General features: G+C 40.0%; 1 protein-coding gene across 6 annotated transcripts in view; it reads left to right on the top strand.

Moving 5' to 3' along the window:
- Positions 1-1,782: 1,782 nt before the first annotated feature.
- Positions 1,783-14,693, top strand: part of APP (amyloid beta precursor protein) — a 251,072-nt gene continuing 238,161 nt past the window's right edge. For 3 of the 6 annotated variants that reach the window (XM_081064208.1, XM_081064206.1, XM_081064205.1), the window contains exon 1: positions 1,783-2,201. In XM_081064208.1, coding sequence (XP_080920334.1) covers positions 2,145-2,201 — 57 coding nt within the window. In that variant the 5' untranslated portion in view covers positions 1,783-2,144. The remainder of the gene's footprint in view (positions 2,202-14,693) is intronic. The other 3 variants (XM_081064209.1, XM_081064210.1, XM_081064207.1) reach the window with 3 other exon arrangements.

The raw sequence follows: 14,693 nt of genomic DNA, 5'->3' as shown, positions 1-14,693 counted from the left end.
TGGAGAAAATGTCAGGACTGTCCATCAATCTGATATTGTCAGCTGCTAATCATCTTCCCCGGGAGAACATCTTGTCCAGGGAATGTGTGAGTGTGGTGAATTTCAACAGTGGAAAGGGAAACTGCTAAATCTCAGTACTTTCATTTTTATAGATTATAACCTCACTTCTGTATTTTTTGAATTATGTGCTCAATAAAAGTTTCTTATTCTTAAAAATTGCTTTTTGCCTCCCAGGACTGCCTTCATGGGAATGCAACCTATGCAGTCACGCAGGGCCCGGTGCTCAGAAGAGCCCCATGTTAGGTTTAACATTCTGCATCACCAACGTAAAATTCTTAATTTTTGGAAAAATGGGTCTGGCCTTTTTCATTTCATACTGGACCCTGCAAAATTTATACCGTGTTTCCCCGAAAATAAGACCTACCCGGACAATTAGTTCTAATGCATCTTTTGGAGCAAAAATTAATGTAAGACCCTGTCTTATATTAGACCCGGTCTTATTGTAAAATGGCACCGGGTCTTATATTAATTTTTGCTCCAAAAGACGCATTAGAACTGATTGTCCGGCTAGGTCTTATTTTCGGGTAAACAGGTTAGCTGGTCCTGCTCCCTTCCCATCTTGTAGTCATACTCCTCTTTGCATTCAGATTCCTTCAAGGTTCATACACACCTGCGACAGACAGGAAATTATGGTGGTGGGTAAATAGGAAGCAACTGGGTTTTGCTGTCACTTAGGCTTTCCCCTGCCGTCGCAAATTCATGTCGCTTAATTTGCTGTCATATTTGGGAGACGTTCCTTAGCTTCAGCTTCTTGACTTATAAATGGGAATCATAATAGCAAGGGCCTCATTGGCTTTTGTAGGAATTAATGACATAAGGCATGTAAAGAAATAACTGCATGATAACACATTTTGTTATTATTTGTTGAGGACTTTCAAAGGACACTCAGAGGAAAAAGTAATCCAGGGACAGGACTGGATGCCTGGGGGTAGTGAGGGGGATGAAGAGAGCATTAAGGAAAGTGACAGATAAATGCTGACTTCTCCGGAAGGAAGTCGCCAGCGCCCCGGCTGAGCCACGACTCCATGACTGGAGTCCCTGCCTTGGTTCCCTCCCCTTCGTTCGTAGCCCCACTGTGGCCTGAGGCTTGGTGACCTATGCTCCTTAAGATCAAGAGGAGGGGACACATCAGCGCAGTTCTAGATCATCCTGGATACAATGAATAACAAGGACGAAGTTTGAGGTCAGAAGTTCTTAGTTATGGGGGTCGAATAAGAATCACCCCTCCAGACCCTTTCTCTCTTAGCTTTCCCTTTACTCTCATCTCAAATGGATGTTACATTCCTACCTGATTTAAAGAAGAAGAAAAATCCCCGCTGACAAGCCCCTTCTCCCCCTTCGCTAGGTCCAGCTCCTTTCTCCTTTGGTTCATTCTAAAGATAGAAATTCCAAGTTGCTCCTAGCTGCTTTTGACGGGGGGGGGGGGGGGGGGAAGGCTTTTGCTCTCTCACTAAGCAAAGAAATTCGATTTTCTTTCATCTTGTTCCCTTTCTCTTTCAGAAACACCTCCCCCACCTCTCCAAACCAAACGAAACCCGAAATGCAGCTACAAACGCACCCCAGCAGCAGCCCTTTACACAACATCCCTGGATGAGTCAAGCTCACGGGAACAGGCAGGGAGCGCTCCCAACTTTTCTGAAGCCCAAACGTCCTATGACTCACCTTTCCCTGCTCCTGCACCATCCCTCTCCTGGCCCCACACTCTCCCTCCTACTGTTCCCCGGACCGAGCTGGCTGGCTGCCTGGGAGGCGTGCGGGATTCTGGAGGAGCTCGAGGCGCTGCACCTGTGGGCGCCGGGGCGCGGGCCCCAGACGGCCGGGGCGCGCGCGCAGCTCCCCGGCGGCGCCGCTAGGGGTCTCTCTCGGGCGCCGAGCGGGGTGGGCCGGATCAGCTGACTTGCCGGGCTCGGAGCCCCGCCGCCGCGCTTCTGCTCGGTCAGTTTCTTCGGCAGCGGTGAGAGCTACCACCCGGAGCAGCGCGATCGCGGCGACCACCAGAGACGGCGACGGTGACACCGGCAGTGCCAGGGCGCGGCGGATTCCACTCGCACAGCAGCGCATTCGGTGCCCCGCGCAGGGTCGCGATGCTGTCCGGTTTGGCACTGGTCCTACTGGCCGCCTGGACGGCTCGGGCGCTGGAGGTGGGTGCCGCGCTTCGGAAGGGGTGGGGGGTGGGAGGGCAGGTGTGCAGCCGACCCGGTTACCAAGTCTTTCACCTAATCTAGAGAAGCCGGGGGCAATGGAGGGGAATCCTGTCCTCTCCGCACCCAACGCCCCCGCTTGCGGGCGCTCTGCGCATCAGCGCCTCCGGCCCTGCCCTGCCCTGGGGACGCGCGCTCCGGCCCTCGGAGAGGGAGCTGGCGAGGCGTCGGGCGCCGGGGTCAGCGACAGTCAGGGGCGAGGAGGCGAGGGGGCAATCCTGAGCTCAGACCCTGCCTCAGTCCGTGCCTCGCGGCCGGGGGCTGAGAACCGGGGGAGGTGAAAGACATCCAGATGGGGGGAGGTGAAGGGAGCACGTGGGGAAAAGGAAGGCGCAGCGTCCCTGGATCCTGTCCCCGAATCTTAATCGCTCCCTTCCCCTTTCTCTCGGGCCCTGGGGAAGAGGAGTCGGGATAACTCGGCGAACTGCCCCCATCCCCCGCTTCCCGGAGCCTTTTCCGCCGCATTTCACCTTCCCTTGGCAGCCCCCCCAGCACTTCCCGGCCCGATCTCCTCCGCCTTCCTCTTCCCGGCTGCTCGCGGCGGCCTTCCGAGTGCGACCCCTACGAGGGTCGCGCACCACCTTCCGCACACAAACTTTGTCTGTTTCTGCGACTCCCTTTCGTGTAAGTTCGAGAGATGGGAGGGATCGGAGACCCACAGCCACCTGGTATCTTCCCCAACCCTGGACGTCCCGGGCCTTCGCTCGCACCTTCAGCTTCCAGGAGAGGAAGAAGGGCTCCGGGAACAAAAGCCGCGGGACCCCGCCCTTGCCAGCCCGGGACGCGAAGGGCCCCCGAGGCTCCCGCCCGACTCCCTTCCTGGCGCGGGGCGTCTGTCCCGGGGGGAGGGGGCGGCTTGGGCCCCTCTGGAGGAGCCTCGGGGCTCCTCCGCTTTCCACCCCTTTCACCTCCGACGCTTGCTAATCCTGTGTTGGGCTGTGAAGTCCTTGGCGAGAAATACGCGGAGAGCGGGATGTGCAATGGAAAGGGCAGTGGCGGGCGGTGGGGAGGCACGAGCTCTCCCCCTCTGTGCATCAAAGGAGGCGTTTGTCTGATTGAGGCGCGGCCTCCTCACTGGCAGCGCTGGGCACTCTGGTTTAGTCTTCCACCGGGGACGCGGGCTGTTGAGGAGGGTCCTCAGAGTCTTTTTTTTAAGGGTGCAGATAAAAGGATTGAATTGAGTGAAGATTAAGACGGAGAAGATGGCGCCTCTGCAGTGCAGCAAAGAAAAGCTGTATGGAGGCTGCAGCCTGGTGAAATCCACCCACCGCTAGGTGTATAACAAGTCTTCCCCGTTCAACTCTCGAACATGGAGCTAACACCTGTGCATAATGACTGTTTTCCTTTTTATCTAAAGATGCGTAGAAGTCTGCGTGACAGTCGGGACAGAGGAGGTTGTATTTTGCATCGGTGGGTTCCCGTCCGCTATTTTACCATTTGCAACCTCCCCTCCCCAATGTTATTCCCCTCCGGTTCCCCTACCTCATGGTAGTTTTTCAAAAAAGCAATTTCCGGACAAGTGTTTTCCTGTAATTCCATTGAGGCTATACAGACTATCACACCATTACAGGTTTTTGTTCCCTAATTTACAAGGTCATTGAACTTTCTTCCCTTCTGCTTTTTTTTCTTTTTTGGTGCTTTTTTTTTTTTTTTTTTTTTTTTTTTACCTGCACGTGGCTCGGGAATCACCTTAGGGCTAAGCTAGTTAAGAGAAATTGTTTTTAAGAGTTTGAAGAAGACTTTCCACATTTTAAAAAATGCATTAATTAAGGGAACCCTCATTTCTCTGATAACTTAAATTTACACCTACAATTATTTGTCTTCCTAATTACACATTAAACAAATTAAGTAATTAAAATCATCATAACCTTAATATTTGAAGCTTTTGTCAAAACGTTAATATTTAACTTTTTTGAGCAATTATTTTTTTTTTTTGTATAAAAAGGCAGCGTGTAGGCATTTTTCAGATTATTTTTTGGCCTTTTGAGTGCATTGCTTTACTCTTTCTGCCATCCTTTTGGACATTTTCAAAGGGCTGAGGTGAGATTTACATTAGTCCATTTTGTAATGCGCTGGTGGAATAGTGGGTAATTCACTTTAATGAGGTTTGAGGGGTATTTATCCAGCAGTATCTGTTCACTGAAAAGATGTAATCATGAGTTAACTGTCTTTTGTCAGGTTTAGAAATAGGTCTGCTTTAAAAGCAGACTCTAAAAAAGAAACCAATATGGCTGTGCTAATGGGGCCTCAGCTTTTGAGGGAGGGAAGCCTTATTACCTGGGTTGATGATTTTGCTTGGTGTGCTGATAAGAGTATGAGTTTAAAAAGCCCTGCCATTTATTTATTTAATTCTGATTCCTCTTAAGTTTTATTTTCCTATGTTGGGGGTTTAACCTAATCACAATTATCTGCTTAGACAGTGGTGCTAATTCACAGGTTGTAGAATCGTACCCATACTGACTGGTACTGCCCTAAAGGCAGACACCTGCACACAGAATAGTGAAGCTCAGATTTGATGGTGTTCTCTAAGGAGTTTCTTGCTGATCAATGGGAAGCCATGATAACCAGCAGGGCACAAAAGCTTCTCTCTTGTCACTCGAACCAGCAGAGGCGCCTGATGGTACTTATGATGCTATTACGTACTACTACACAGAACAACTCCAGAGAAAATAAAGATCTGTGGTTCTGATTAAGAAAATGAAAAGGAACATGCAACTAAATAGATCACAAAGTTAATTTAGGAATGTCTAATTGAAAAACATGAAAAATAAATAACGTGATCTATTGAATACCGGTTTGAAGGAAAACAGGTTTGTAAGACTTTCTCCCTGTTGCTAGAGGATCCCTATGTTATGTTACTGTTTATGGCTTACTAGAGACTTCTATACGGATATTTGTATGAAGATAAGGTTGGCAGTCATTCTAGAAATAAGCATATCTATTATGTGCCTTTTATGCTTTTATGTGACCGCTGACCTATCACTTAGGAAGCATAATCAGATTCAGTAGAAATGCGCATTGTTTCTGCAAATTTGATCTAGATGGGGAAATGTATTACCTTAAGAGACTTACAAAGCATCTATCGTTAACATATTTCTTTGATCTCTGCCTTGTTATGTCAGTTAGGAATACAAAGATAAATCTTATAAATGTACTTTAAATGGAAAGCTCCAGGATGTAAGTTTTAGTTCCTATACACCTAATTGCTTTCCGTCCTCACTCTCCAGCTCCCAGGAAGTTTGCAGAGTAAATAAGACGGGCACATGATTATAAAAGAAAATAGAAAGTGTTAAGTACCAAGAGGAAAGTACAGATTAAGTGGGATTCTGAGTTGAAGTTAACAGTCTAAACATCTATATTTAAGGAATAAAGGAACAATAAGATGAGATAATCCTGGAAAATTTCCTGGTAGTTCATTTTCAGCCAGGTTTGTAAGTCATTTTACAGTATTTGTTTACACGCCTTTCTCCACCTTTTTCCTCCCAGACACACTCTCACTCGCCTGAGGGAGTGGGCATGGTCTTCATCTTTCCATCCCCTGGTTTAGAGCCAGGTGCAGATGAGGTTCTTAAACAATGGAAGATGAGCAAGTGTGGAATCTGATGTAATTAATCTCTCCATCTACTCATTAGGGACATTTTTATTGATCCTCTCTTTGGGCCGACCTCTGTCCAGCAGCTCTGAAGATCTTGTGGTGAACAAAGACTTTTCCTTCCTGAAGCTTCCAGTCTAGTGGGGAAGACAGACTATAAAGAAATCATTATAAACGTATGTTCATGAACAAATGCTGAGGCAGACAGGAAAGGTGCAGGGTACATTTTGGAAAGGAGTAGGGAATTCAGAATAAGGAGTTGAGGGGCTGAAGGGAAGGGGCTGAAATGAAAGCAGGATCTGAGAGCCCTGTGTCTTCTTCCGTAAGACCATGATTGAGGGAGGACATGATGAAAAAAGTGGTTCACTGGGCAGCAACGAGGCGAATGGGGAAAATAAACTTTCATTTGGTTTTTTCGTTTGTTTTTTGCTGGTAGTTTTCAGCCTCTCTGTGTTGGACTCCACCATGAAATGTTCTCCTAGTGGGATCCCACATACAAATGTATGGCGTGTGGGTTGATGCTAAAGACCATTTTATGCAAACCCTTGGAAGTACTGTCATGCTGTCACGCTGTGTGTCACAGCTAATATACAGGTACACCCTCCTGAGTGGCTGGAGGAAGCCCGAGGGGTGGCAGGTAGAGGAAGCTAAGGTGAAGTAATAAGCATGACCCCTGAGTAAATAGCAAATTAAAGCAATACAATGTCTATTTAATTTTTTTGTTATAAAAATAAAAAGCAAACAGTACCTAAACCCTCAAACTGACTTGCAAATGAAAACCATAATGAAGAGAAAAATGTTATGTAACTGTTTCTTCAGTTTAATGTGGATAACTTAAGAAATAACCATTTCGGTGAGGACACTAATGTTTTTCTTTGGGAAAAAAATCTGGTGACTTTTCCTCTTCAGATTAATCCTGGTTAATAGTTAGGCTTTACTTGTATCCTTTAAGAAGCAGACATCCACCAAAAACTGGATTAGAATGACTACTCTAGGAATAAAGTAATTTCATTTAAAAAAAGAAAAGCCTGGGCACATTCATCAATTATAGTTCAGTGAAAAAGTGATGCTTGTTAAATTAGTTTGCTAACTCTTCGAAGTGAGATGGCTACAGAGGACTCAGGTTCATATGTGTGAAATCTTGCAATAGGGAGCTATGAGGTCATTTTATTTAAATTTAGTTTGTGTGGCTACGTTTTGAAAAAACATGCTGCACAGATTTAGCTTGAACTTTGCTAGGATTATAGTATTTTATGAAAGAAGGCAGTGGTTGAAATGGGGAAGATGAGAGGTTTTTTTAGAAGCTCAGCTCTGTGGAAAGTGGTGGAATTGTTCCCACATTTGTTATGTTGATTTCACTACCAGGGTGATGTGAGTTTCTCACATGCTCCAGGAAGATAGCATCCCATCCTGATCAAGAACCTGAATTAGGCCAAGATTGCTTGGGCTTAAATCTTGGCTCTAACCCTTTTAAGCTGTTGACTGGGCTACCTCTGTGCCTCAGTTTTTTCTTATGTAAAATGGGGACAATGTTTCTGGTTGTTGAGGACAATTGAGTTAATATATGAATATGTAAAATGCTGGAAACTACATATACATTACATAGTGGCACCTTGTAAGCACTGTGTATTAGTTACTGCACTATATATGGTGTTTATGATGTAAAATGAATATATTTAAGTCTCACACATAGTTGAAAGTTAAAAATCTATGATTTTTCACTTGACTAGCTAAGACTCTTACAGGAAATTAGCAGTTTGTTCTCTGTAAGAACAAATGAATTTGATTTTAAATTTAAAATGACATACCAAAGATGTAATTTTTTAGAATGTGTTATAAAATTTTATTTATTAAATACATATTTTTATATTTCAATTGGCTTTTTGTAAAACAAAGTAATTTGTCCTTATTGAAAAATTTGAACAGCAGAGAAATGTGTAAAAAGCATAAGTAGTTTTTTTTTTTTACGCAAATGAGAAAGATCTGTTTTAAATGTGTGCATACTGGCAGCTTGCCACAATGTCTAATATTGAGCTAGTTTATTTGCTGGCTCGATGATTAACTCAGCTATTAGTTCACTGTCAGCTCTGTGCAAGGAGCTGTGAACAAGCTTGGTTCAGTTTTCAGCAAAACCTTTTCTAGAAAAATGAAAACAAGTTTTGCCAATCTGGGCAGAGATGGAAGATTTCAAATGCCAGCAAAAAGATGTTTGGTCTTCGAATGGAAGCTTGAAATGATCTTCATCAGAGTACGAGGAAACCAAAAAGCAGACTGCTTGAGAATGCAGCATTTGTGTAAGAAATCTGTTTCCAAAAAAAAATGAATGATACTACCAGTCAGATGATGGCTATCACATTTTTAAAACTTGGTAGTGATCTACTGCTTAATTAAAAGCCTACTTTTAAAAATCAGCATATTTTTCTCATTATAAAAGAAGAGATTTTCAATCTCAACTTCAAAATTAGGCTAAGGATATTTGAGAGCACACAAAATTGGTGCTACTGTGGTTGAAGTATGTGACACATTGAAGAATCAATAAACAAAATCCCAAGGAATCTGTATGGGCTTTTGTTACACCAGTTTATGTATTTGTCACTGTCCTGCTGAATCAAAAAAACAGGGTTCAAGTGGGAGGATGTAATTAGTATTTTGGCTATGTTTGGAATAAGCATCTTGCTCAGAGTAGATACAGTGAGAATGAATGACATGGTATAACAACTACATGTATAAGGGTCAATGAGCAGGGGCAAGGAATAAGCAAGACAAATATGTTACAAAAGGGGAAAAACAGTAAGCTTGTTTTGTAGATGAACAAATAAATTCTAGAATTCTGAAGGTCTTGTTAGTGATGGGCCCCAAACAGTGTTTGTATCTGTTAATTTCCAGATGGTCTCTTTATTTTTTTCTTCCCAACTTGAGATGATTTTTTAGCTGAGAAATTCGATTGAGCAAGAAAAGTTACGTTTTTTGTTTGTTTGTTTTTTTGTTTTGGTGATTTAGTTTGATGATATGAAATTGTTCTTTGCCTGATTCTCTTTCTTAGAGAATCTACTAATTTGTCCTGTACACTCAATTCACTTCCATAGAAACCCTCATACTATCTTCATTGAAGAATGTAAGGCATCCTTAGAGATTAATACATTACTTTGCAGCCTTAAAGGATACTTACGAGAATAAGTGATCTGCTATATCAGGAAAAGTCATTTGTGTTAAGTGAAGAAATGCATTATTCCTCTTGTTGCTTTGTTAAATTTCAAAGCTTTAATGACTGTAATACAGTTTGACCCTGTGGAGACATTTTACCAGCAGAAAAATAATAATAGGTTTAATCCCACCCTTGAGCTAGATTTGTGTGCTTTAGACTTGACCTCTTCCCCCGCAGTTACCACAAACTCATTTGTTCAGTTTTTCCATGTCTGTACATGCTAGATTACAGTAAAATTAATTGGGCAACATAATTCTTTATTTCTAATAAAAAATAAAATAGTATTGTCTCTTCATGCTTGATTATTCCAAAAAAGGACTTTCTATATCTGCTCTTACTATTGAATGGATTTTCAAAAGCTTAATTAATGTTTTTATAAATAACACCACTCAGTTATTGTGTAATGGAATTAATAGGCACACATGATAAAGATAGGTAGGCACTATTTCTTAACCATATTTGTTGATTTTTTTTTTCATCTTTCAAAAAAATCTGCATTTACTTTGAAGATTGAGCCTTTAAAATGAGGTAATTTTTTAAAAAATTAGCTTAACTCTTCAGAGACTAACATTAAAACCTATCATGTGAAAAGTGGTATTTGAAAACAAATGTTCTCAATACTGATTCTCTTAATTGCTTATTAGGGTTTGTTTAAAACAAATAGTTCTGTCATTGCAGTACATATATTGGTTTGAAGATGTAAGTGATGAGGTCTTAAGAAACTCATAAAAACTTGCAAATATGCAGACTAATCATTCTAAGAATAATTTATTCACAGGGAACTTATATATTAAATGATTTAGCAATTTAAAATTAAAATCAAATTTCTATAGAAAAGTTACTAGCTTACTTTCATACACAGAGAAACCTAGATTTTTATGGGCACACCCAGAAAAGAAGTTCACTCCTTCATTTAACAAATATTTCTGAGATTCCCTGCCCTCCTGGGAGCTTCTAGTATAGTGAGGGACAGACAGAATGAATAGGAAGTAAGGGGGGACTTGGAAAATGTTAAGTTGGGTAAGGGGTATGCTATGTGCAAGTTTGTTGTGGGTGTGATATTTTATGTGATATTTCCCCTGATTTGGTCAATTCCCAAATGTAAACTTAGATATCTGGAGGAGAGAACCCTATATTCACTGTGATATGAAAACATAACTGAGATGGGGGTCTATGGAATGGTTAAATAGTGAAACCAAATGTGAGGGAGAGAAGGGAGAGAAGTTAATATTGATCACAAGCTGTTTCCTATAATTTGTTGTATTACCACAATGCCTTACATTTACAACATATTTGATAAATATTTTTGGTGACTATGTTAGAAATTTTATACTGATAAAGAATTATGTGTTTGATTCTTGACAGTTGAGTAAACTTCTCTTTACAAATTATGAATGACTTCTAACTCCAAGCCTAGAGAGAAGATTAATGCCTTTTAAATATGATTAATTTTTTCAGCCTTTTCTAGAACATTGTGAGATTTCATAAATTCTGTCAATAACTTAATAATCAGTCATTTGCAGCTCTTTATTTCAGAAATGCCTCCTTGAAATAGTTCATCAATCCTCTGATTGTTTGAGACACTTTCAATTGAGGGTGCCTGGAAATGATTTTGTTTGAATAAGATAGTGGAGTTTAGAAAGAAACACTGTATTGGACTTAAATTGAATGGCTGTCAAAATGAAAATTTCATCATCGTCATTTTTTAGTTTGCTGCTTTTTTTGCCTTTTTACAGCCAATATTTACTTTTTACTTTAGCATGAGCCAGGATCAAAATTGGCCCTCTAAGAAAAAAATTAAATTCTGTTACTTCTATTCTCTAAAAGAATTGTACTTTTCAAGTTCAAAGGTTTGAAGCCAGTACCACTATATGCTATTAACTTGATAGGTATTGAAAATCTAGTGTTTTCTCAGGCTTCTTTTTAATGTTTTCTGTTGTTAAATTCTCTTATACCATAGAATCCAGAAAATTTAAATCCAATAAAAAGAAGTCAATTTTTAAAATCATGGAGTTGTTTTGTGTTGGGGAGGTTCTTAGCTAACTGATAGGATGTTTGACTATAAAGGCAATTTACAATATTGCTGTTAGTTTGAGCAGTCAAGTGAAGGGATCTGCTTTCAAGAGTACATTTGTGACAAAATTGCAGTTTTGGGATCACTGCATACTTGTTCAGTGAAGTATACGAGGAGGAAATCCTCTGAGACTAGTCATGTGACTGGATGGCTGGAACAAAGTAGAAGCAAAGGCTGCTAGAAAGAGTGTCGCTAAGACAGCCCAAGTCCCAGGAACTGGGGACAGAGTAATTTGTCAGCATGGCCATTCAGAGAGAACCAGGACAAAGATAATGAATTTGGTTGCAGGGAGAGCATCCTTAATCAACAAGATAGGATGCAGACCTATCTTGTTTCCAGGCAATTCTTTTCCTTGACTGCCTTTGCCATTTGAATAATTCACTTCACTTTTGGGAGCTGGATTCAAAGGTCAAATTTGTATCAATGCAAATTTTCTCTGTTGTAAGGGCACAGATGGGAAGTATTCAGTTTTTTGGGAGTATTTTTTTTTTAATTAAATTTATTGGGGTGACAATTGTTAGTAAATTTACATAGATTTCAGGTGTACAATTCTGTATTACATCATCTATAAATCCCATTGTGTGTTCACCACCCAGAGTCAGTTCTCCTTCCATCATCATATATTTGATCCCCCTTACCCTCATCTCCCACCCCGCACCTCCTCTTACCCTCTGGTAACTGGGAGTATTTCTTGTGTGTATGTGTTTTTAGTTGTATTTACTAATTTCATAAGTAGCCAATAAAGAGATGAGCAAAAAAAAAAAAAAAAATAGTGTAAGTTTTTTTGTTTTTTTTCTGGAGGAAAAAAAAAGATACTGGTTACAATAGCCTTCTAAAATTTTATTACATTATTTATACTTTTTAAAAAATTTGACACATGACCCTATTGCTTGTTTGCTCATTCATCTGAGTGGCACACAACATAACATAAACCCAAGCCCAGAGATCAATTCTTCTGTTAGCAGATGAGGGGAAAGTTTAATGAAGGATGTTTAATTGGGTATTTGAATTATGTGTTCCTCTGTTCTGCCTTTATTTCAAGTTTTCTCAGGGCATTTATGATTGATTTCTGTGGTATTGACACTGATTTGGAATTATGTATTTTTAATTAAATTTATTTGGGTAACATTGGTTAATAACCTAAATTTCAGGTGTACAACTTTATAATACAACATCTGTATACTCCATTGCATGTTTTTTTTTTTTATTATTGTTAATTTATTATCTCACTGTATTTTTCTCCCCCTTACTTTGAATTTTTAAAAACCTCATTTATTTTATTGACACATGCTGTATGCCTTCTGTATTTCAATTTCAGGAGTCTTGCTATATCGGTGGGGCTTTGAGTAAATAGAGAAGTAACTCAGTTTGTGCCTTAAAGGATTTTGTAGCCTGTTAGGGGAAGAAAGAAATGCAGAAATAATTAAGCATACTGTGCCGAAGGCTACAATGGAAGAATGTACAAAATCTTCATAGAGAAGGCAGGCAGCATTTAAACTAGTTTTCAAGGATGAGTAGAGCTTAACTGGAGCTTTCCTGACAGAACAGTGAAGGTATATTCAAAAGGGGAATCCATGGGAATGTGGGTGGGAGAGATGGTGTGGAGACTGTAGGAGATTAAGTGCTTTGGATGCCTTGATGAGTTTGAACTTCACTTTCTCAGCAATGGGATACTTTTCAATGTTCCTACAGTGGGGTTAGCCATTGATGACAATGGTTCAATCAGTTAGGTTTAAGAAACTGCAGAAGTACTTCTCAATGTCTTCTTATTTTCATTAGCAGGATGATATTACATAGCTGCAAGGGAGGCTGGTACATGTGGGGTATTTGCTGGGAATATTGCCACCAGTAATACATTCCAGGTACTGTTCTGAAGGATAAAGAAGAGGTTAAGATATTGGGTGACAACTGGCATTCTGGGATGTAGAGGAAAATGGGTAGATTGATAACCATTCTGAACCAACCAAAGGAAAAATTCCCCATGAGTAATTAGAGTAGGTTTTTGGGATTTGCCCACTTCTCCTTTTCTGCTAGCTAAGTATGTATGAAGCACTTCTTTGTAGTGTGGTAGAGGAGGAGATGGGGAATGCTTTTTTAATTTTTATGGCAGGAACACCCAAGAGCTGAGCCTTTACTCTGGCCCATTGTACCCAAGATGGTTTAGACTTGTGTCCTGGCAAATGCTTCCAATTAGAATGATGGAAAAAGGGATCATTCTACTGGCTCTGTGGACAGTAATGGCAGTGTCAGTTTTCTCTCCCTGCTTTTAAACTTATCTTTCATTTGATCTTGAGACTTCCCTAAAGCAGCTCTGTTGTGCTTGTCCTTTGAAAGGAATAGCAGATAAAACAAGCTTTGAGGTTTTTAGAAAAGCATGGTATTGAGAACCTCTTGTGAGCTAGATTTGCCTACCATGTTCAACTTCCTTTCTGTTGCCACATAGTCTTTCAAATATGTTTATGTGCACTTGTGTTATTAAAACAGAATGGAAAGAAATATGGGAAAGAGAAAAATAAACAATATATTTACATCAGTAAAAATGGGACTGCCATTTAGAAATTCATTGCTTGTCTATTTTCTTATTCATTTCAGTTATTCTAGAAATGGTCAAATAAAGGTATTTATCAGAAAGTATGTGATGAAATAAAGATGTGGGAAAAACCTGGAATCCTGAGCAGGCTTGATATAAAATCAACATTAGGGAGTGTTTGGAGTTTATAGTATCTCAAGATTTATTTAGAATGTATCTCAGTAGTTTGACATATTGCACATAATTCTGTCAAAAGAAAATGTCTAAAATATCATGGTTGCTCAAAGACTGCTGTTGGTTTTATTATCTGAATTATTTCTTTTTGAATCCTTCATTCTCTTTAAGAATAATCAAAAGTTTGGTTCAAGTTTGATCATCTTAAATCTTGGCATTTCTTTTTTTCCTGTTTTTAAAAATATTTTGAACTATCTGTCAAGAAAATATTTAATCTTCTCTCTTCTAGATACTGTCTTCAGAAAAACAGGACGATTTATGGAATAGTTGTTGGTTGATAATGAGAAAGCGTAGCCAATGTTTGTTTGAATCTGTATTTCTATTACTTGGTCATATTTTGAAATTATAATTTTCCCCCTAAAAAGAGTAAGTGGTAAATATATCATGTAAGTTTAAAGAGATTAAAAATTATATTAGAATTTGAAAATATAAGAAAATTGTGTTCTTTAATTTCTGCATAATTTTCTGATAGTCATATAGTTTATCTAATTTGATAAGCTTTTTAAAAAATTCCTAAGAACACATATTTTATTTTAAATTTTGTTCTGCTTTCATATTTCTGAAATGTTTGACATAATTACTGGCCATAATTGAAGACCAATTTGAAATGGGTGTGCCTTTAGTTCGCTTTGGATTGCAGAGTTAGCTTGCTTTATTGACTTTGGTAGTTGATTTTGTAGGCAATTAGATGTACGCCTTTATTTAAGAATACCTAATTGAAAAAGTTGGCAGTTCAAGAATATGTTCAGGGAAGAATACCTGAGTATTCACTCTTGACTTACCTGGATCTTATAAAT

Source organism: Rhinolophus hipposideros (genome assembly GCF_964194185.1).
Source record: "Rhinolophus hipposideros genome assembly, chromosome: 2".
Taxonomy (NCBI): domain Eukaryota; kingdom Metazoa; phylum Chordata; class Mammalia; order Chiroptera; family Rhinolophidae; genus Rhinolophus; species Rhinolophus hipposideros.
This window is presented reverse-complemented; position numbering and strand designations above follow the sequence as displayed.